Source organism: Aphis gossypii, chromosome 2 (assembly GCF_020184175.1).
Source record: "Aphis gossypii isolate Hap1 chromosome 2, ASM2018417v2, whole genome shotgun sequence".
In the NCBI taxonomy this organism is placed as follows: domain Eukaryota; kingdom Metazoa; phylum Arthropoda; class Insecta; order Hemiptera; family Aphididae; genus Aphis; species Aphis gossypii.
In genome coordinates, this window is record NC_065531.1 from 3,416,559 (window position 1) to 3,441,051 (window position 24,493).

At 33.0% G+C, this 24,493-nt stretch overlaps 1 protein-coding gene across 3 annotated transcripts in view; it reads left to right on the forward strand.

Moving 5' to 3' along the window:
- Positions 1-24,493, forward strand: part of LOC114123676 (semaphorin-2A) — a 347,857-nt gene that overhangs the window by 322,231 nt on the left and 1,133 nt on the right. For all 3 annotated transcript variants that reach the window (XM_027986733.2, XM_027986731.2, XM_027986732.2), the window contains 9 exons: positions 13,364-13,471; positions 13,563-13,833; positions 18,380-18,610; positions 18,675-18,911; positions 19,192-19,368; positions 19,573-19,697; positions 22,145-22,296; positions 22,371-22,562; positions 23,403-23,649. In XM_027986733.2, coding sequence (XP_027842534.1) covers positions 13,364-13,471; positions 13,563-13,833; positions 18,380-18,610; positions 18,675-18,911; positions 19,192-19,368; positions 19,573-19,697; positions 22,145-22,296; positions 22,371-22,562; positions 23,403-23,649 — 1,740 coding nt within the window. The remainder of the gene's footprint in view (positions 1-13,363; positions 13,472-13,562; positions 13,834-18,379; positions 18,611-18,674; positions 18,912-19,191; positions 19,369-19,572; positions 19,698-22,144; positions 22,297-22,370; positions 22,563-23,402; positions 23,650-24,493) is intronic.

Below are 24,493 nucleotides of genomic sequence, written 5' to 3' on the forward strand. Positions count from 1 at the left end.
CAGAGACAAAGAGTAATAAATATCCCTGTATAGGTTGGACAAAAGAAGTTTTCTGAATGCAAAAATCCGGATTAAAAAAAAACAACAGCAAACTGACGTTATAGCGACATACAGAGTGAAATCAACAGTGCTAGAAATAATATAGGTGCGTGCGTGCACGTGTATACGTAAATTAAAATCGACTAAACCTCGGTCTGTATATAACGTACTTGCCGCGTGTATGACTTTGGTTTGGTATCGTTTTCGCATCGAATTTAATTTGTAAAATAGCTCTTAATGCGTAATCCATTACCGTTAAACTCGGACAAAAGTCAATAATCCAATTCCGAATCCGGGTTCTTGCGGTTTATTAAATTCTTAACTCTCGGACCACCTAACGACCCCGATCGCGGTGCTGGTACTACTCCGACGTGCCCGACCGGTGATTGAATTAAATCTACTAGAGAAGATATACCCAACATTGGCACTGGCCGTCAAAAGCAATTAGCATTTTAATTTGGACCCCGAACAATACCCAGACGCCCTCCGAAGGTTAAATAGGATCGCGAGAATGGGGAGAGCGCTACTGTTGACAGGAGAGGAGTATAAGGTAACTGCCACCACCGGCCGACGGTAGAGAAAAAGTATATAGTAGGCACATAATAATAAACCATTCAGTTCATTTGATGAAACTCTTTTATTTATAAAAAAAAAAAATAAAACTAATATATACATATATATATATATATATTCATAAATATATATACATAGAAGAATTCCGTATATGTATATATATATATATTATACATTCAAAATAAAGTCACCGCGGAATACACCCGTCAAAAACAGAACAATGTTGTTATCCGCATTGCTATTATGCAAAATAATAATTATAAACACATTTCTGCACGAGCCATCACGGACATCGATGACAGAGTATACAACCCTTGATTCAACCAACTATCAAAAACAATAATGTGGTTTACGATATAATAACGGTTTGATAACTCGGCCGAAGAGAGAGGAGGCCGCTACCGCTCGTGTCTCGTTAGTCGAACGTAATCCCGCAATGACGGCAATGAGCATATCCCGATCTTTCGATGTTTATAGAAGTTAATCCAGATGGCCGCCGACAAACTAAAGAATATATAAACATTCGATTTTCAAGCAGAATGGCATCTGGTTAATATAAATCAATTACAATATAAGAGAAACGGTTCATGTCATATGATATAAACCCTATTCGTGATTAATATTTATAATGACATTTTTCTTTGGTTTTCTTTACTGATTTGTTACGTACTCGTGCTCCCGTCAATATGATCATACACTTGGTTTTTATCGTCCAAATATAATTTAACGTCTACATTTGGCTGTAATAATATTATAAAATTATAGGGTATTTTTTCTTGGTTAAAAATATTTGTTAACTATTTTTGAAGGTACAATTGACAAAATATAATATAAATATATATTTAATATTATAATAAATAACAATGGATATCATATCAGAAAGGAAACCGTCCAACGATAGAACCCTAACTTTTTCCCCTTTTATTTTAAATAAAAATAATTAAATAATTATAAGTATAGAATGTACATAAATTATTATAATTTAGCTTTCTTATAGTTTTCAAATAATGATTAATAGATTATTAATGGATATGTACGAATTTAACTGTTTCAATTTAAAAATAGTTTGATATATATATAGGAGTATATCAATGTACAGAAGTTATTATGCGGAAAGTGGTCGATAATACGAAATTATGATGACTATACAGAATCTAAAATTTGAATCATATACCTATTCCTCATAAAATATATAAAACGACTTAAAAGATTACGAAAAAACTACTGTGTTTTAATTAAATATTTTATTCAAATAATTTATACTAGTTTCAATTTTAGTTAATATTATATGTAGGATTTATTACGATATTTCTTTTCTTCTACAGTAATATAATATTATGTAAATGATGTCCATCATTATCATTATCGGATGATACATCCGGATTACAAATTAAAATATGTGCCTTATACTTACTCTTATTATTCCATATTTTTTTCTCAAATTATACACCTTTTTAAAAGCATACGACCTTAATTGTGAAGTAATTCTATACAAAAACCAGCCGTGTATAAAGTTGTTCAACAAGTTTGTTTAAAACTTTAAACGACTTTCGGTCATCAGTAAATATTTAACGACGAATACTCGTGTTTTAAATCCTTCCATTTTAATATTAGTTTTATACCGTTTTTTACTTTTTTTTATTGGGAACAAATTTTGTTTGCGCTTAAAAACATCATAATGCTGTTCGATGTCGAAAACTACCTTTTACTTATTATACGTTTAAAGACTATAAACAAACTAAATTACTTTTAATTGATATTGAGCAAAGCGGTAATTTGTGCAACTTTAAAAGTGGGTAAACAATATTGAGAAAATCCGAAACTTTTAAAAAATCATCCGACTTAAGTCGTTGAGCTTCCACGCTTATCATTATTATTGTTTAAAGTGTGTTTCGAAATTCCTGACCGTTGGTGGCATGGATACAATTTGCTATTTTCAACACCATTTCATTTTTGCCCCACAGACAAGCTATTGTATTCTTTGTGTTTGAAAAAAAAAATATTAGTTATAATAATAATAATAAAAGAAGTATTGTTGTCGTTGTTATGAAAGTGTCCGCAAGTTTAAGACGCGAATGCGACCCCGGCGTAATACGAACGGCCAATAAAATTGTGCGTGCTGTATATGCGAACTTGGGAAATTGGTAAAGTTTGTGCGGGCTTGTGCGTTATATTTGAGGTTAATACGAAACTTACCGGCAGCGTTTACTGTACGTGAAATGTCCTCCTCGAAGGTGTATAATAATAGTGTCTCGGTTCCCCAAGTCGTTTTATGTGTACCCACCACTACTCACTAGGTATATAGATATTCAGCTAGACCGTTAAAACGTTACCATTTATTATAATATATTATATATGTTTCAAAATTAAATTTTACCTCTTCCTTCTCGTTACGAACACTTACAACAATCGTAACTTTGAAATACATTTTTTAAATATAAAAAACTATGATACTATCGAAATATTTTTTTTTTTTAATTTATCGTAGTACATTACGACGTACTTGTAAAAATTGAATTAATAATTATTAAATGCAACATTATAGTTCTAATTACGTCACGGGTGATTAATCTCATATTAATTTTAAATTAATAAAGTATCAAATTATTTAAGTGTAATATTTATTAGCTATATTATGAGTATAGGTACCTGCTATAATATATCCACTCACAGCTGATGTTTGGTTATATTTTCTAATTACTCGTCACTTTACATAAGTGTGTTATTAGTTTTTTGACATGCGTTCGATCGATCATAAATGCTTTTAATGTTATTAAAAATATTTTTATTTAATATAGCTTAAACGGGTTATAATCTCAAAAATAACATATTTGAACGGTTTCCTGCATGCGCCGCTTCGTAATGAATTATAATCCACTAAAAATCATCACACGTTCGTCGTTCAACTACCTTATACGTTTCGTGTTTTATAATAATTACATCAGGTGCCTTAACTCATTATAATCAGTTTTTTTAGGTAATCGTTTTTGTCCGACGTAAATAACTAATATTTAATACGAGTTTGAAATGTAGGTAATGGCATTTTCGCCTCACACGTGATAATCGAAATTATACAACTATAACTCTGGGATTCGATTCATTCCTTTACGAAGGTGGTACGGCCTCAATTTTATTTTTTTTTCGCAAGGTAAACCTCATTGTGTCGAAAATCTAACTTCCACCGCCCTGAACCTAATATTGGATAATTTACCCCCGAATCGTTACGGTCTGACACCGTAACGATTACGAACAACACATTTCCTTTTTATATTTTTTCTTTTTTACTTTTCCATGTATACATCACGTATGTGTTTATTGTGGCACAAGGCCGTGACGGTTCATTGTTGGATGTATAGTACATACGCCATCGTGCACACCGGTAAACAATAAAAATGGGGTGCGAAGAAAACACTGTTGGTAGATAGGTATAGGTAGGTGTTGTTCAACGGTTCAGCACAGTTGATGTCTAATGAACATTTGAAAAAAATAAGGTCATCAAATTTACAATATTGATTTAGATTACCTATATTATTTAAAACAAAACAAAATCCTCAAAACTCTAGACGTGTGCCGAGTAAAAAATTAAATATTAGTTACTTAATTATTTTTATATACATATATACTCGTTTATTATTATATGAACTATTAATAATTATATTTCATCATTATTTCACCTAAATTCTCTTACTCTCTCAACTATAGATATGTGTGTACTGGCATGCGTGCGTGTGTGTGTGTGTGTATATATGTATACTAGTGTACTACGTGTAAACTTTTTTTGATTAATTTAACTCGTCGCTGTGGAATCAGATTAAAATACCTACAGAATTTATTAAAAACGCGATATTCCGCGCTGCCTGTGTTATGATGAAATATTGCATTAACATTATTATTATTACTACTACTACTACAAGTACTACTAATACAGCTACCATATATATACATTATACAGTACCAATATTGAAAACAGATTATTCAGCAGAATTAATAATTCATTTTACATCTATACTATACAATAATATAACCTAATAATACATAGCCCAAGTGATTGCATCAGTATTACACGTACCTACCTACCTTTTTTCAAATATGTTTTAAAATCAAATTCGTACTACACATTTTTAACAAAAAACTATATTTACAAAGCTTTTTAAATTTAATGTGTTTGTTTGATTTTTCCATTTTCTCTAGTTTCATACACTACTTTTAATATATTTTTTTTAACTTATGATTTTTAATACAGCACACCTCGTATGCTTATAATAATTAATATTTCTTCAAAATAGCGGTGCTACATCATTCAAATACACAATAAAATAATGTTATATTTCGTAATCTAATGATTTTATGATATAGGCCCAAACAGTACAAAAAAAGTAACTAATATTTTTTAAATACTCTTGTAAAAAAAATCATTTTTATTCGCATTTCAACTAATTATTTTACAACATTCAAAAAATTTTATACTTTTTGTTATAAAAATTCGGTGGTTCCTAGCTATAGTTATAAAAGAAGCTGTATCGGTTAAAAATACGACCATGTATATACGTTAGTATTTATTCAAGTGGTGAAGTGCTCTTAATGAACATTGTTGACCATGCGTTAATTCTCTGATCCTTTAATGTTCTCTATTGTGCTCTTGTTGCAGTATCTATCTAAATTACTTGTAATCTAATTATATTATCTTATCCTTAACTAAATGGCAAAAAAATGAACCTCGATATTATGTTACGCAAGAGGAACATTTTACAATGTATATTTTATTTTATTATTATTATTATTTTGAAACGATAAAAGAAGAATTGTTTTTAAATTTTATAATAAAATACTAAGCCTATGTAGCTGAATTTATTTACATAATATTTTCCATTAAAATAGAATTATTTAAAGATATAGTGATGATAGAATTAGTGATTATCTTACTACTTGAAGTAAGAAATCCGTCATCAACACAGTTTAATTTATTCCCTGATGGAGAATAAAATTATAAACATCGTTGAATATACCTACTTAAAATAATTATTTGATGACATAAACAATAATATAGTGGCTTTCAGTCTGTTTTACATCATCATGACACAAAATTACAAAATAAGTGTTTTTTTCTTTTATTAGTACTACTCGTGGAGTCATATACTTCGTTTTATAAATCACTGACAGCTTAATTTAACTTTATTTTAATACAAATGCTATTAATTATATAAAAATCACTTAAAATGTTGTTAATCTAATAAACAAGCAAAATCTATTTAAATTACTCGTATATTTTCAACAATTTTATATTTTAATAATCCATTCAATTTATAATATTTACGTCATGAAATATTTGTACAATAGTGACTATACTATATTATAGCCATTATAACAATTTAACATTAAATATATTTATTTAATATATATACTAATAATCATTCATATACTTCGTGGCATAAAATACTTGTATGTAGACAAAAACTGTATACTTCGTCCAAATTCTAAAAAATGAATTAAATCATTTTGTTATTAAAAACCGAAAAATAACATCAATTTCTTAAAAAGACTAATATTTATAATAAATCTTATAATGTTAATCATAACTGAATATTTATTAACTACATTTAAAATAATTATATTATTTTCGTGTACTTAATAATAAAAACCATAATGAAAATCAATTGTATACAAGCTCCGTATAAATCTATAAATTATAATTCTATTAAAGAATAATAAATTCATATAAAATCAATCTTCAAAATAATAAAAATTAGTACTAACAATTTTTATACTTACTTGGTTTCGAAAAAAAAATCGGAGTACGATACGTTAATAAAAAAATTTCAGATCATCTTATCCGTGATAATATTTGTCGCGATTTTACAAGTAATAATTCCAGCTGAACTCGTACCAGTGTGACGATCCATAATATAATACTCGTATACGAGTGCATGGTGCAACCATCATGTTCTAAAATACTTTTACATTTTTATTTGAAATTGAAAAAGAAACACTGAACATATATTTTGTTGTTACCTTTTTATGAAATATGATATTATATTCCTTTCTATTTACGAACCATAAAATAAGTTGGAGTAATATTATCATCTCTCGTGTATAGAAAATTTAAAAAAGTTTCAGTAAAACCATATAATAAATTCATTAGAAAAATACGCTGTTTTATCGCCAACTCGTGCTTAACTTTTTCCATTTTAACTGACGGTTAAATCAATATTGTAATACAAAGATAACAAAAACTAAAAATGTTCAATTTAAGAGTACAAAATACATAGTTTCTTTAGTTTATCTTTTGTTCGACTAAATGTTACAAAACGATTAATCTATCACTGGTGTAAGTATTGTATTAAATCGAATCAGTAAAACGTGGGACATAAACGTATATGAAACGTGTAAACCTTACCTATACGTCTATACCAACTTTAAGTCCCCTGAAAAACATAATTTAATTTTCCAGTGCTTGTTGCATTTGCTAAGAGTACGTCCCAAAATGTATAATATATTAATAAATCAATTTAAATTTTATTTGAAAATTTTCATTTTTACAGTAGTATTAAACATAATATGTAGGTTTTTTTTCATTTTATTATTATCTCTAATACGTTATGGATACGCATGTACAAATATGTTATGTTTAATTCATTTTGTGTCAGTAATTTATGTTCTCTACTTAAAATTCCTACCTATTCATTTTGCCATTAAACCGTAACTCGTAAGATATACATAGAAACTTGCTCCAAACCAAAGATCATCATTATTTTCATATAATTTAAAAATAAAATAGTTTTCTGTATAATATTATTATCTATATTATATTATGACGTAGTCGCACCACGACTGGCTTGCGGGGCTTTTTGACAAACGAAAAGACGACTACGCTACGATTATATGTAAAATTATATCATAATGATATATTTATGGGCACATGGGACGGCGTAGTGCCCATATAATATGTACATACTACATATATAAATATTATATATGCATATTGTATACGCAGACGTGCGCGAACCTAGATCTGCCGAGGTACTGGCTATGATAATATTATAATAATATCGACGTTCGTAATGATAAACGTTTCCGCATATAATAATAATATATTATAACATCGTTTCGCTGCCGTTGCATTTGAACGCAAAATGCGGCCGACTGAAAACCCCCCGGCGTAACGGCTACAATTTCCTGACCCCGCGCGGTGGTTGCATGTATATCTAATAAACGTACCTACCAACCCCTATATACCACGTACACCCCCCGCGTATTATTATATAATATATAGGTAGCAATATTATTATTATTATTACTATATCTATCGGATTTCAATATTGGTCACACACACACATATACGCAAGCACTCGGGCCGAGTCCCCGAGCGATGGTAAATAATAAAGATTTGGATATCGCATCCTGTTATGACCGCACGCAGCAACGCGACCAAGGCGCTTTGTCATCCGTTTTCGACACAAACGCCCATCATTCATACAAACACAAACGTTTTGAATACGGTTTCCGATTGTAATCGCGAAATCCCTCCTCGCCCACCACCGCCGTCGACGTCGTCGTTCACTCCTAAATTATAATTTACGGGGGAGATGTGTGCGTATTCGCTGTTCGACGTCCGCACATATGCTAAAATGCTTACGGTATATACATATATCACCTATGTCCTATATACGTACGTGAGCCAATTGTAATTTAGCGACGGGTCCCGGCTGGTGACTAGGCCACAGAAGCGTGGGTATGTGGCTGTGTGTGGTGAACACGATGGTGAAGAGTGCATGCGTGTATGTGTGCGCGCGCGAGAGAGAAAGCAATGATAATAATTTTCCGAGTTATTATTTACGATTCCCCGGCCGGACCCCGAGGTCGTATATTATTCAGTAGAGGTCAAAACGTTATTGAAATTTTCCGTTTTTGCCGCCAAAAATATTCCCCCGTGCGACCACCAAACAGGCAATAATAATAATAAAAAACATCATCGTATATATTATATTTTATTCGTACCTTCCTTGCATTACCTATATGAAAACACACCGAAATTTATTGAACGACGAACAAATTAAAAATATGTTTACCAAATATGAAAACGATTTTCCGTTTTTGTATTTAACTGGGTATATAGCAGTGTAGTGTAGTAGCAACGACTTTTTTTCACTGATTTATATATTTTTTTCTCTTATTCCCTATTAATTTTACATTATTATTTTTATTGTTATTATTATTTTGGTATATCATATTGACATAATTGAATCGAGTACTTTATAATATATTACGATAGATAATAGTTTGAGGTAGGTATTTTTATATGTTAAATTTGAACTCCTTTAATTATAATAAGTACAATATACATAAATAACACATATTATTTACGCATAAATAAAATATTTATGTGCATATTAACATATATTATTATGTATATACTTGAGATCAATATGAGAATTTTATAACTCATAAAATATTTTACTTATCTATCACGAATGCATCAAATTAATTAGTCGAGTAGAAGTATGTTTTTCACCTATTCTTAACCTTATTATATATAATATTGTCATCTAATTGAATACCACCACTCTGCTGTCATATTTATTTGTTCGGATTTGTTATTACCTACTCTTTTTAATAAAATGAAATAAAAACTACTCGTTTTCATCATCAAATAAAGCCGCTGTGAATACCATACCACTTTTGTATTATACTTTAAGTCACTAAAGATTTTTTAGTCCTTATAGAATACATCATTTATGTGGACAAATAATTATTTTCAGCAAAAACATCTTTTTAAATTGTCGTAAAAAAAAAATGAAGATAATAAAATGTGCTTTAGAAATTAGAACCAAAAAATAATAATAATAATAAAATAAAATAAATACTATTATGAAAAAAAAACTTTACGCTTCTTTCTTCTTTGATAGAGAAAATAAAATGAAATCGAATAGCCGTTAAATTATATTTGAAAATTTCACTTATACTTTATGTGCTTACGGTGTTAATGGTATAGCCATTGGAAAGGTACAAAAAGCCATCTCCAGCCATCAATGCGATAGGAGTTTCCATTCAGGTGGAAAAAAAGCATGTCTAAACGAAAATGTTTAATTACATACTTCTTTTGTAGTGTTGCTGACTACAACTTACTGTTGATGAAAAAAGGTAGGAAAATAAATGACTTTTTGAAATGGAAGCACCAGAAATAGGTAACGACGGCCATTAGTTGATTGCAAAAAATATTTAACACAGATATTATAATTTGACATTTTTCGGATCACTTGTTACGTCATTACTTTAATATATTTTTAATTGTCATCGAAATAATTTTAACATATCTACTAATATAGGCAATTAGGATTTTGACTATATTTTTTTCGAATATCTGCTTATCTAGTTTAAGCATAATATATTATTATATCTATTTGTATAATATCGTTTGGATGACTAAATCTCTAATATTTGTGTACTCCTTGCATTTATATGCTAACAACCAAGTACACTGTGCTTTGGCTGAATTTCACTCTATATTATATTTACTTCAAATAAATAAAGCAAGTAAATAAGTAAAAATGGAAATTTTATTTTCTTATAAATGAAAGAAAAATAATAATAATAACACTCATGCACACTATTTAGATAGGTACCGTATATTTGAATATCTGTACATATAATATATTATATACCTATATCATCTATTGTATTTGATAAATGTTAAATATATACCTATAATATCATACCATTAAAAATGCTACTATATAATAATACTATACCTTATAGTATAATTTACAGTAAGGAACTCCAAAAATAGTCTAACTTTATGATAACCAAGATAAGCAAACAATTATTTTAATATTAATGTTATAATTTTGGATTGCTTTCCCCCTCCCGATTATTTTAAATAGAACTGAGAATTTTCAATTTTTATCTTCTAAAAATACATAGGTACCTCACCTACCAGAAACCTCTATGAAGTTTATGATTGGAACATTTATTCTACTAGAAAGTCTTAAGATACACAACAAAAAATTAAAAATTAAGGGTAAAATTAAATATTAAGCCAATTCATTTCTCTTTTCAATTGCATTATATCTCTATAGTCTATACCCATTCTCTCCAAATAATTTTGGACTACAGTGTTAAAGTGTAACATAGATCCGGTCCGATTTAAATTTTTTAACAAAATAGAGGCCTCTAATATACAGTGAGCTGTACATAACTGCGTCGTATTTATAATACCTAAAAATCAATGCATATAAGTGACGTGTAATAATAATATAATTAAGATGATAATGTATGAGCTTTAATTGTATACAAATTTACCATGGACTGCTCTCAGTATGTAAATATTAAACGAAAACAAATAATATATAGTTGAATACACATAATAAATTTCTTTGTAGGAGTCATTTTGCCGCAAGCCCGCTGATATCGTCATTTAGTGATTGACAATATTATTGAATAGGGGGAGGGTGACCACGATGTCACATTGTCGCCGAAAACACTTTTCCTGGCTTGAATATGTAGATAGCAATATTACAGAACACGAAATTATATCTGACGCCGCTTTTATCGATCAACAAAACATGAAAATATAATAACGCTGCACGCACTGTACGTGCATTATATACATAGATATATTTTATACATTGTACTTGTATAACTTTTTTTTAGCGCTCGCCCCCACACGTTTTACCATCATCGCACGCCACTGATATAAATATATATGAAACGTTATCAATAACGAAGTTACGCGGCTGAAACCGCCCATTATTGTGTTTAACTTCGGTCTATAGATGTGTATACCTATATATGTATTGCCATTTCCCCGGAGAGACTCGGTGCGTCTCGTCACAGTGGTCGACTTGCACGGAAATTTACTGAATAATAAAATGTATGACGTAGGTTTATATTATATACATATTTATATTATCATACGCATACCCGAACACAGACGAGGGTACTTCGCCGAATTTCGTTTTCGTATACCTATTTAAATAATATAATATTGTTTGTCTCGGTGAATCTCATATCGTAAAAAAATAATTATTATACTGAAGCATATGTATGATAGATATGACAAACGCGTTGTCGCGTATTTTTACTTATTTTTTAGAAATGGTGTTTATTTCACTGCTGCATCTAAATAATTTGGTTCATGAATCCTTGCCTCGCATTATTCCTCATACACAACAGTTGGTTAGGTTAACCTAATCTTACGGGTATATTCTAAAGTATAAAACTTCACAGAACACAACTATAATTATATCACAACGATATTTCTTACTAATTTTATTTTTATTAAAAATATCTTATCGAAAGTTTTTTGTTTGTTTGTTTTATTTTTTCTTGATAGCACCTTGTTTTGAAACTCTCGTCTAAACAAATTTATAAAATGTAAATGTTTGACTCGAATTATTATAATATTATCTTTGACACGAAAGTTTTCGAAATACCGCCTACCGCCTTATTAATATAATATTATTATTGTCAATTTAAATTTTAAAAATGTGTTAAAATATGCATATTGGACAACCTAATCTAACAACGGTGATAAAAATAATAAAAAGGTTGAAAATATTTACTATCGAAATACACGGGGACCTCATAATTTTACTTAATTTTTTTAAAAAACAAAAAAATATTTTCAAATATTCTAATGTAAATTGTTATTTACGTTTGCTGCAATAAATTACTGAAATTATGTTAAATGTAGGTTTTGGATGTACCACGCAATAAAATAAGTTAGTAATATTTAATTTAAAAAAATATGTTATAGATAATTTATAGTCAGATTTAAAAGTTTTATAATACATGTAGTATTTCAAAAAATACAATTACACCTTCACATTAAAATTATAATATATGATCTCATTGGAAAGAATATATTTGTTTGACAAATTAAAAATAATCATAATAATAACGATAATGGTGTAAAAGCTTTTGAAAACTTTACACTAATGTGTAAAGTAGAAAATCGACATTTTTTGTTTTTAACTCAGAGGATTATTATAATAAAGACTTTTTTTAATTTTCTTAAAACAAAAACTTATTATTCAAATGACATTAAATAGGTACTTTTAATGTAATTATTATTTTTCAAATATTCATGATTAAGGACATTATTTAATATTGTATTATATTACATCTGCACAAAATGTCTATGATATAGACTCTATATAATTAATATTAATACTATCTATCTATATTACCATTTATAGCTATTATTAATATTGATCCAAACACACGCAGGTATATAATTACAACGGGAAATTATGTAAATAAAAGAAACTAGAAATAGCAAATTAAATGATAATAATAATTAATAACGTAATTCGTATGTCACGGAACTAGTATACGATCGAAAAAATAAGAAAGAAAAAACTCTAGAGTTGTCAACATAATTATGCAGTCCAACCACCCCAATCGAACTAAGTGGCTGTGGCGAACTACTCGTGATCCATGTTCGAAGGACACAACCCGACGTCGGTCCGTTACCATTTGTCTTCCTTTCTTCTCATCCACTAGATTCACTCCCTTAATTCCCGTCATGTTTATGAAACTTTCGGTTTCCTTTAATACATCTGAATAAACTTTTGTTCATTTGTTGTTCTACTCTGCACTTGACCCAAAGACAATTTAATTAGGCAACAGTATCGCTGTGATTCGTCTCTCCAAGTATAACATTTATCAAAGTCTTTTGAGCTCTTGATTTCGCACAGGCTGTATTTAAATTAAAATTTAATTAATATATATATATATTTTTTTATTTCCACAGAATTTTGATTGTCGAAACCACATCCGAGTCATCCAGTCGATCGGTGATGGTAGCCGAATATACATTTGCGGCACAAACGCGCACAATCCAAAAGATTACGTTATATACGTGAGTATAATATACCAGTAGTTATCTATACTATAATTGATAACACTTTATCACTATTTATTTTTGTATTTTTGTTATTTTTCATGCGCAGTCCAATTTGACACATCTTCCTAGGCACGAGTATGTACCCGGCGTGGGTCTAGGCACGGCCAAATGCCCATACGATCCGCTGGACAACTCGACAGCCATTTGGTCTGAAAAGGGTAATCCGGGACAATTACCGGCCCTGTACAGTGGTACCAATGCCGAATTCACCAAAGCGGACACAGTTATTTTCCGGACGGACCTGTACAATTTGACCACGGGACGCAAGGAATTCGCGTTCAAGAGGACGCTCAAATATGACTCCAACTGGCTCGATAGTAAGTGTATAGCAACATATTATTATGGCCATTATGTTTACGCGTGATAAATTATGCCATATCGTTCAATTCTATTATAATAATGTCACGAAAATAACGAATAGATCTGTTGGTGACCAAGAAATGCATTACCGTACATTGGACTCTAGCCGAGTCGAGATATTCGTATTATCGTATAATATTGTAATAATAATAGTATATTTACTGCGTTTATGTCGATCGCTTTTATACACCTACACCCGTTATAATATATAGTGTTTATGCGTATAATATAGACGTGATATATAAGCCAATACGCGAGTTGGCCGACGCTATTACGACGCGCGTTTGGGTTTGGGTTTTTTCTTATGTATATTATGATATGTAAATGACTGGCACGCGTATATACTTACGGTTCTTCACTGCCTTCGTGGTCGTGTATCGGCTTATGAGTAGAAGAGAGGGACCTACACTATTTTGAAACGCAAACACGTATTCCGGCTGGGGATAAAACGCCCGCAGTGACTTTTCTCGGGATTCTGGGAGGGCGAATAAGTTTGAATCGAGAGAGAGAGAGGGGCGAGAGAGAAAACGAAACGGAGAAAAAGTCGAAAACGTCTCAAGAACCCCACCAACCAACCGACCACGTCTGGTATATAATATATAATATGAGCGTGTGTACGTTGTGTGCTCGCGTGGTAATGCGGGTTCTCTCGGGTCTCCGCGGCCGTGTGTATAATCCGTCGCCGCGGATAACTGACAAGACGTGACAGCGCGCGGCGGGTGATAAATTGCTCGGCCGTGGCATCGGCTGACGACGACGTCCACGACGAACGTCGCTTTTTACCCGTTTGAATTTTGAGGGGGACAAAGCGTGCGTGCCCGTCTTTCCGAGCACCGGTTGATTCAACCCATAATAACGTCCAGCTATATATATATATATATATATATAATATTTTAAGTGGAAATCCACAAACGTTTCGTTCCCCCTGCGGAATGTCTCTCGAGTAGTACGAGAAAATTGAAAAATGGTACTGTATAATTTCTTTGTTTTTTCTCGATTTCCGATTGTCTTGCCCACGACTCACGAGCGACAGACAATTACAAAGGAGATCACGCTCAGTTTCCAAAACAATTTACTTCATCTCGCAGCTGGACGGACGATGAATATATACTCATATAATACCGTTTTTGAAATTCACCAGAAATGGTGTATTTAATCAATAACATTGTTCTTTATCGAAAGAACAATTTTAATAAATAATATTTTACAATTAACGGCTGAAAAATATAAACTCATATTAAATATTTATTTAAAAAATAATAATATTCATTAAAGAGTTATGAAGTATTTATAAATATATTTATTGATTTGCTAGATAACTTTGATATTTAACTTGGACATCATTCGCCTTATATATTATGTTACCTTGGGAATAATATAGGGTTTTTATGTATAGATATATAAACAGTATACACCTTTAAACACCTTTTACACCACAACTGAAAATAAAATATCGAGTTCATAAAAGTTTGATAAAGTACCTATCTATTCTTTAAAATCAAAGTAAAACTTATCGACCTAAATACTTTTTTGAATTACCAGAAATAAAATTGTTTTGCACTAATAACAGTCGTCTGACGAGTTATTTCATTTTCCCTCTTCACTGTATTTAATTGGAGTTAAAACCCAGTAAATTAGGGACACGTTTTTCAAATTATCCCATGAACGTGATAATGAAAGTCTTAATATCCTTCGAGCCAAAAGAGGATTTTCAAAACATTATAGTTATAGTTATCGTCTAATAATAATGATGGCTAAGCGGAAGATTGTATGTACTTGAACTTATTAAAAATGTATCGGACTTAGATTAAATGTGGCTATCAGTTTACCTTGGTTAATACTTTATTCAAAAGCCTCTTGGTAGATTATGATTAGTTACTTATGTAAGTGCCCAGAGAGGGAGAGAGAGAGAGAAAATCGAGGTGAAACGACTATTAAAGTTAATCTTTACATGAAAGTGGTTTTTCAACGACGATAAAATTCGACTGAAAAATCAATTGGGACACGCAGTGCCTACAGTCTTAACTCTTTTTACGTGTAACAACATAATACCTACTAAATAATCAATATACAAATTATTAAACTAATTCTAAATTAAATTGTTTATTTTAGGTTCCTATCGATAATAATAAAAAAAAAAACAAATTAAATAAAACGGAATTATAGTGAAACGCGAAGTAAACACGCCAATTGCCAAATATTTTAATAGAATTAAGTTGGCTATTATAATGTCGGTACGACCAATACTAGGGTTTATTGATTTGTCTGTTTGGACAAATGGGAAACAATTCTGTATTTAAAGGGCTAAACTTTAATCATAGCTGAGAAAATTATCAATTTCTAAAGGGGTTCACAAAATTAATAATGAAAGCTATTAAAGAATGTCTAACCGTTAAACATTCATTTGATAGTATTGGTTATTTATAACGTCTGACAGATGTAAAACATGAAGTTTCAATTATTAATTAATTCAACACATCGCAGTTAACAAATAAAAAATGTATATTATGCGAAAGTCAAAAACCACAAAGTTTACGCTTGAATGAATTATACCGTCGAAACGAAAAACAAACTATTTCAATTCAAAGATTATCATGGAAAAACTGTTATATTTATTGTTCCGTACCACTGACGAGTCTTCAATTCAAGAGGGGGAAAAAGTTACTATTACCAACGCTCGAGTATTTTTTCAGACCGAATGGACATATTTTGGCTTTCGGTATTCGTAAAACTTTTTAAACGAAAAGTCAAATTCCGACACAATCGATTACACGCGCATACGCGTATATATTATTATTATTATTATATATTACTACATGCGCTGCGTATATACGTGTGTGGACCATAAAATCGACTTCCGTTTTTGTATCGTAAACAACGTGGCGCACAGTTTTATTATTTCAATCCACTCGAAATCTTCCATCCCATATTCTCGTGTGTATATGTTATATAGGTATGCCGAATTAATTCTACCCTCGCCACATTGCTGGTTTCACCTCGTGTGGCAATCTCGCCCTCGGCCCGGCAACTAAAATGTATTAACGTAATAACACGAACCGCGAACAGATCGTTTATTACGTTATTTTTTTGCTATTTATACATTCGCACGACAACATACGCATATTATAGGTACAATACCTACGTAAAATTTAAAAACACAATCACCGTAAACGTCGCCACCGGGTGCAATGTGAGTGCGCGCATTTATATATAAAATTAATCAGTCTTACTGCAAGCTGTGCAGCTCTGTGCATAAATCCGTTTATACTCGGGCGCACGAGCGCGATAATCGTTTTGCCGTAAAACCCCGTGTAAAACGCATAATAATATAATAATATGATAACGATCCAGTCGGTGCCGGTTTCAAAGGACTTTGAATCGCTGTAAACGCCTCTTCCCCGGCGTACCGTACACCGGACTCGGTCGCCACTGATTAAAACAGTATATCATCCGCCGCGCGGAAACGTACTCTCCCGAGGCGCTCTTCTATAAAATATTTATATGCGTGTGTCGCGGATAAAAATTAAATTTAATCTGTGTATAAATTCCGACCAGGAGTATATTATACGCAATCTGTAATATATAATATATTATTCTCCCCTCGTATGCGTGTGTCCTATACGCGCGGTGGACGACGGCGACGACGAATAATAATATTCGCCGCCGCCGGTGGTGCCGCTGATATATAACTTTTGACGGACTCCGCCGCCGACCGCCCACCCCCGTGTATATATTATATACATATTTTTTTTTTATATATATACGTATATCCTCTATCGACTTAGTCCTGTATAATGTGATCCTATAGTAGTTGGTCCACCACTCTTAGTCGGTGATTCATATTTTTTGACTTCCCGAAAGATAACGTTCGCTCGCACCCTTTAACGAAAAAAAACTGTCACACGCTCGGCGGAGCGTAAACGAATTGACTGTATCAAAGGCCACTGTATGTATGCCACCGCCCGCACAGCTGTCGCCCCGAAAATCGTCACTGTCTACTTGCGTATGTTATTATTATATATACGCGTATATGCACTCCACCTAAACAGACGCGCGAGCTCTCTCCCGCGGGGTTTAACCCCTCAAAATACGCCGAGTTTTACTAATAACAACGACGACGAGTATATAATTAAGCCGCGAAATAAGTTTGAACGCGTCTCGTGATGGATGCGAACACGTCGTATACACGTTGTATAATATGAGTGCGCCTTATGACATGAGTATATCACACTAACTTTTAATAAACGAATATACACACATCACCTATGATGTTATTACTGAACTCTTTCAGTCTTACCCTTACACCGATATTATAATTTATAAGAATATCGACACTTTCGATATATCATATTATTGTTCAGATTTTCTATGTACCTTCTCTCGTGTACTCGAGTTGATTATTAATAATATTGTGTTATTTACGGACACTTTATGAAATATTGCAAATTGTTTACAATTAATATATCGACAATTTGAGTTAAACAATTTTTTTTTATTTCATAGAACCTGACTTCGTGGGCTCCTATGACATCGGTCAATACGTTTTCTTCTTCTTCCGTGAAACCGCCGTCGAGTACATTAATTGCGGAAAGAGCATATTTTCGCGTGTAGCCAGGGTGTGTAAGAAGGACACAGGTGGAAAAAATATACTTAACCACAACTGGGCCACGTACCTGAAGGCCCGACTCAACTGCTCCATACCCGGAGAATATCCTTTCTACTTCAACGAAATCCGTAAGTAGTATTATATGTATGCCCGCCGTAAGACTGGAATCGAAATTAACGTTTCCTGTTATAGAGAGCATTTATAAAGTGCCGGACGATGATACACTTTTCTACGGCGTTTTCACCACTTCCACTACCGGGCTAATGGGATCAGCCATATGTACTTTCCGGCTAGAGGACATCGATCACGCATTCGCTGGCCGATTCAAGGAACAAGCCAGTTCCACTTCGGCCTGGCTCCCAGTACTGTCTACCAAGGTACCGGAGCCCAGACCGGGACAGTGCGTCAACGACACGGAGACTTTGCCAGGTAAATATCATAACCAATCAGTTTAAATCAACATAATCAAATACAATCGAATACAATTTTTCATCTTAAACAAATGAAACGTCACACTTAAATAAATAAAAATGTATTGGTACTTTGTAAGCGATATTACAACGAATAACGATATAATAATGTATTGTATTATAACGTAATTCGAAATACGTGTAGCAAACATATACGCATTTATAGGTACATATTTTGTAAGATTTCATTGAACGATGTCTAAATTCCACTAAATTAATATTATCACTGTCGTGTTTAGATTCCGTATTGAATTTCATACGCAGTCACCCTCTCATGGACGAGGCAGTGGCGCACAAAGACAATGAACCGGTATTCTACATGCGTGATTTGTTCTTCACACGCCTCGTAGTAGATGTTCTCGATTACGTCGTATTCGGAAATCATCTGCATTACACCGTCTATTACGCTGCTACCAGTAAGTTTAAATTCCTTCTCATAATATTATTAAAATATTATGTAGGTATAAAATGTAATTCACCTAACTCTGATTTATATAAATAATTTTATCATTTATATTTTTCCTTGCGAATTTCTATTAAATTATACAGTACCCTTTTATTATTTGTTTTTATTTTTTTTTTTTAATTAACACGGCCCGTCTAATTGTCATTTTTCACAGATGAAGGCCGAGTTTACAAAGTAGTCCAATGGTATAATGACGAAGGTGTACCCGGATCTGCTCTTCTGGACATATTTGACATCATGCCCGGTCTGCCCATCACGGCGATGGAAATATCTAGAAAGGTTCGTTTTATAATTATTACACATATTTAAGTGACCTTCGTTATCTATCACCCAACCACGCGATATTGAAGAATACTCGTTATAATGTATAATACGTAAGTACATTCTAATGGGGAGTATTTCTACCCCTCTGGGCGTTGGCGCGTAACACTTGATTGTGATTTTACAAAAACCCATGCCCATATGGCGTTTGACACCGGAAACTATGTATAATATATAAATAATATTGTAAATAGTATAACAACCGCGCTGTGAAGGGTGCGTTCTCGTATATACGAAACGATATTTATAAGTGCATTCCAGATAACGAATTGTAATTTAAAAGTAACATAAACGGGGTAGCCATAGTTAGATGTAATCCGAGACCATTTTAAAAACCCGTTGTAATAGTCGATACCGCAAATACCGTTGGATTGACATTACATCAATGACGAGCGACCGCGACATTTAAATTTCAATCACTCAGTATATAAAATCTAACACGTATAAAATACGAAAACGAGGTAATTTTACGAAATACGTCCGTGCTAAAGACCGTTTTACGGTTCATCAGACACCGCCACACAGCTAAGGAACCCTCACCACCATGTTTCCACTCTCATTTTTAATGATCGTATTTGAACGATTAGTAATCCCCCGTTAACGAGCCTGCAAACAACAGTGGCAACGTGACTCATCGATTCGCGGGCGTAAGGGGAAAGACAGCCAGTATGGCAGTGTCTATTATTCTCCTGGTAGTATTCGACTATATATAGACACCTATTGTAAATTAACCTGTAAATGGCGTATATCTGCTCTATAACATAGGTTATATATTATATTGTTAACCAGTCAGTCGTGATTTGTTGTATAACTGCGTGCGTGGAATGGAGTAGGGTGGTTGTCAAGGGAGAAGAAGAATGTATTTCCTCGTCTCTCGCCCTAACCAATTTCTGCAGATCTCCTCGTTTTCCACGTCACCACATTTCCGTCAACACTTTCGACCTGACTGCGACCTTAAAATTATTGTTATTATAATGTATTCCGGTGTTGTCAGTGCATGGCAGTGCCTCGGGCACACGGACTACGAAATCGAATTCCATCCTATCTCAATAAATAGACATATATATATATATATGTAGTTATTTAAACATGGTAAATAGCTTTTGTGGTACACGTATGATTAATGTGCGCGTTCCGGTACTCCCCGAACGCTATGCGATTGATTAGAGAAGCGCAGTAGTATCGCCGCCGCTGCCGAGTTTTGGCACGCGCGAATGTATACAAATCTCATAAAGCCCAATCAGCATCAGCCACTAGCTACGACGATACCCGGCCGTATATTTGTTTAGGACTTGCCAAACGTTATTCGCACTCGACTGCACTCACGATAACATCGCGTCATTATAACACGTGTACCGCGGTATACATAACCTACTCGTATTCCGTTAACCGCAGTAGCTCGTCAGGGGTGTATTTGAGATTGCAATGCATCCCCATAGTTAAACACTATGACAGAATAATAATAATAATTTATTCAACATTTATTTCCGTGTTTAAAAAGACCCGGAAGTCAATATGCTATATTATAATAGTTGGTGTCAAGTGTCATTTATTATTGAGTAGGTACCGTAATAGATATTTTAAATTTAAATATAATGATAAATCATTGAATATGTTACAAATAATTTAGAGCAAGGAAAGGGTATTTTACTATTATTTAAATAAATGTTAGTAATACAATAATTTGAACTAATTTAAGTAAACAAAAATGTAGGTACATATAAATATATAATACTATCTCACTAGATATTATAAGCTGTTACTTGTAAATCAATATCTATTACATAAACATACTATAGACCGGTATGAATAAGGTCTTGAGATTGCTAAAAATTAAGCTATATATATTTCATCGTGTATAGTAAATAATAACAAAAAACTAAAAAATTACACTTGTAATATCAATAGAAAAATAGTGCGTAGGTCTTTTTGTCATTTTTAGGTTTCTGTAAGAACAATGCATACGGAACTTTTTACTTATTAAATTTTTTAAATTTTTTGGCTAAGTGTAATAATTTTGATTGATAATTTAAAAAAAAAACTATAAAAAATATTCTATATTTATACAAATAGGCTTTATTTAACGAAAATTCCAAGTATCTACGTTTATTCATTTTTTAATTACAACAATCGATTTAATAAAAAATTGTTTTTAAATTAAAACAACGTTTAATATTTTTTTTTTTTTTTCATATTTAATAAGGTTTTTTATTATTATCTATTCGATTGTTTACTATTCGTTCAAAATAAATTAATTAAATAGCATTGCTATTTAGATAGGCTTCTCCTGCTTATTTAGTCACTGGTATATAATAATTATATAGTATACGTTTCAGCGTCACGATATAGAATAGTTTATCATATGTACGGCTCACGTTTCTAATATTGCTTATATTTTTTTCCAGCACAAGGCCCTGTACGTAGCGTCCGATGAAAGTGTTCGACAAATATACTTGTCAATGTGCACTCACCGATACGACAGCTGCTTGCGATGCGTCCACGATCCGTATTGCGGATGGGACAAACAGACCAAGACCTGCAAACCCTACCAACCCGGGTAAGCTGTTATATTACAATGATAATTATAATATAACGATAACTGAACGTTCGTTTGTTGTGGATTTTTTGCAGACTTCTGCAGGACGTGACCAACTCATCGCGAAGCGTGTGCGAGAGCTCGGTGGTTAACAAGAGATTGACCGTGACGTTCGGCCAAAGCGTACACCTCAGCTGTTTCGTAAAGATGCCGCAAGTGCTGAAAGTGTACCCCGTCACCTGGTACCATCATAGCAAAGAGAAGGGACGGTACATGGTCTCGTTCAGGTAAACCTAATAATAATATAATATATGATTCGGGTTGGTCGTTGCTGTATAATCATCATTATTATCATCATAATCATAATAGTAATAATAGCAGTACATCGTTTATTATTCAAACGACTGCTGCTGGGGGCGACGAGGAAATTCGGCGAAGAAATTAAATCAGAAATACGAAGCTCTTCGGGTAAAGGAGAATATTTTCCCAAGGAATCGCTGACGACTGTACACTATATCATAAACCGAAATATACGCGGTCCCCGTTCTCGAAGAAATTGAATTTACATTTATTATGTACCGAATGATATACCCAGCTCTCGGCAATTGTTTCGCGTTCTGCTCGCGCAACGACTATAATACGGGCAGGCGGGTATATAACGATCGAGCTCCAATTACGCAGTGCGCTTCACCTATATATACCGCATATCGTTCTTCCATACCCGCTGCCACCTCAATCGACGTCGTCGTCGTCCGCGTTTATAATTCTTAATTTTCCTCCCTGACTCACGTACACGTCGAATTATACTACCCTTGTCTTATCGCGATAACCGAGTTGTCCTTGCGTCAGAACCGTCGTCTTACGTTCCGTTGTCGATCATGTTGTTATTAGAGTTCCCATTACAGAATTCGGCAACCGAAATACGTAGTTTTATTAATGGCTAACTCGAGTCATCGAATAATAATATAATTTACCATGAATACGACTTTTCTATATATATATATATTTGGATCGCGTTATGCTCGGCGTCAGTCGCAAGCCGACGACATTAAATAAAACTCAATTTTTATCGGAATTCAATATCATCATCATAGTTCTGATGTAATGTGTACTTTTTACTTTTATAGCCGAGTGGAAAAATACATTGCTACCGTCGAAGGGGGCATGGTGATCGTTGGAGCGTCAGAAGAGGACGGCGGCCGATACGACTGTCAGCTGGCCGGTGCCTTGTTGTGCACGTTCAACTTGACAGTGGACGCACATCGGTGCTCGCCACCAGCCCGGTCAGCGGATTACCATCGAGTGTACTCGGACTGGTGCCATGAGTTCCAGAAGTACAAGAGTGCGATGAAATCTTGGGAAAAAAAACAAGCTGTAAGTATAGTATAACGATATAATGAAATAAATTCGTCGGCATGTACTCGTGGGAGAGGCGTAGTCTGCAGTTGACAATAAAAAACAAAAACACACTTAACCGTGAGATGTCGGTGGTAGTGGAGAAATTTATCGATCGGCAGACCTTTTATTCTCCGTTACCAAATAAATATAAACAAAGTGTAGATAACGTTTAACGAGACGGAACTTGAACGGTGTGAAAGGTATAGATTTTTGGGGAGGGCAAGCTTACTTTCGGCAATCGCTATCCGACGTATTATTATAGCACCTCGGTGTCTTTTCCCGTGCGAAGGAATTCTTTTTTTTTCGTGTTTATCGAACACTGTAATCTAATTATTCTCGACTCGTGTTTAGAGGGAATTGTTTAAATTATTCTACTCGTCGTTTAATAACGTTTAAAGTTATAGCCGCTGTATAAACGATGTTTTTATTATGCGAGACTGTAAATCAAATTTCATAAGGGCGGCAGAGAGAGAAGAGGGTTGATTCAGAGAACGAGCCAAAAAGATACCGCGTGCGCGACGACTGACGCCAAGAAACCGTTGTATCGAAATCCACCGAAAACTTTTCGCCGCACCGATTAGCGTTTCGGACATACTTATATTCGGATAACAACTCGTCGAGTAATTGAAAAAGTTCTCGGTCAGGGGAATTAAGACGCGTACGATATTTTAATGCAGTTCGGAGAAGACGTCATCGTTAATTATTCGATAAACTACCACTTCGACTAATATCTAATATATATATTATGTTATAGTATGTATAGTATAATAGTATCGACTTTTCTCGTATCACGCGAACATCTGTCGCGCGCCGTGTCGTA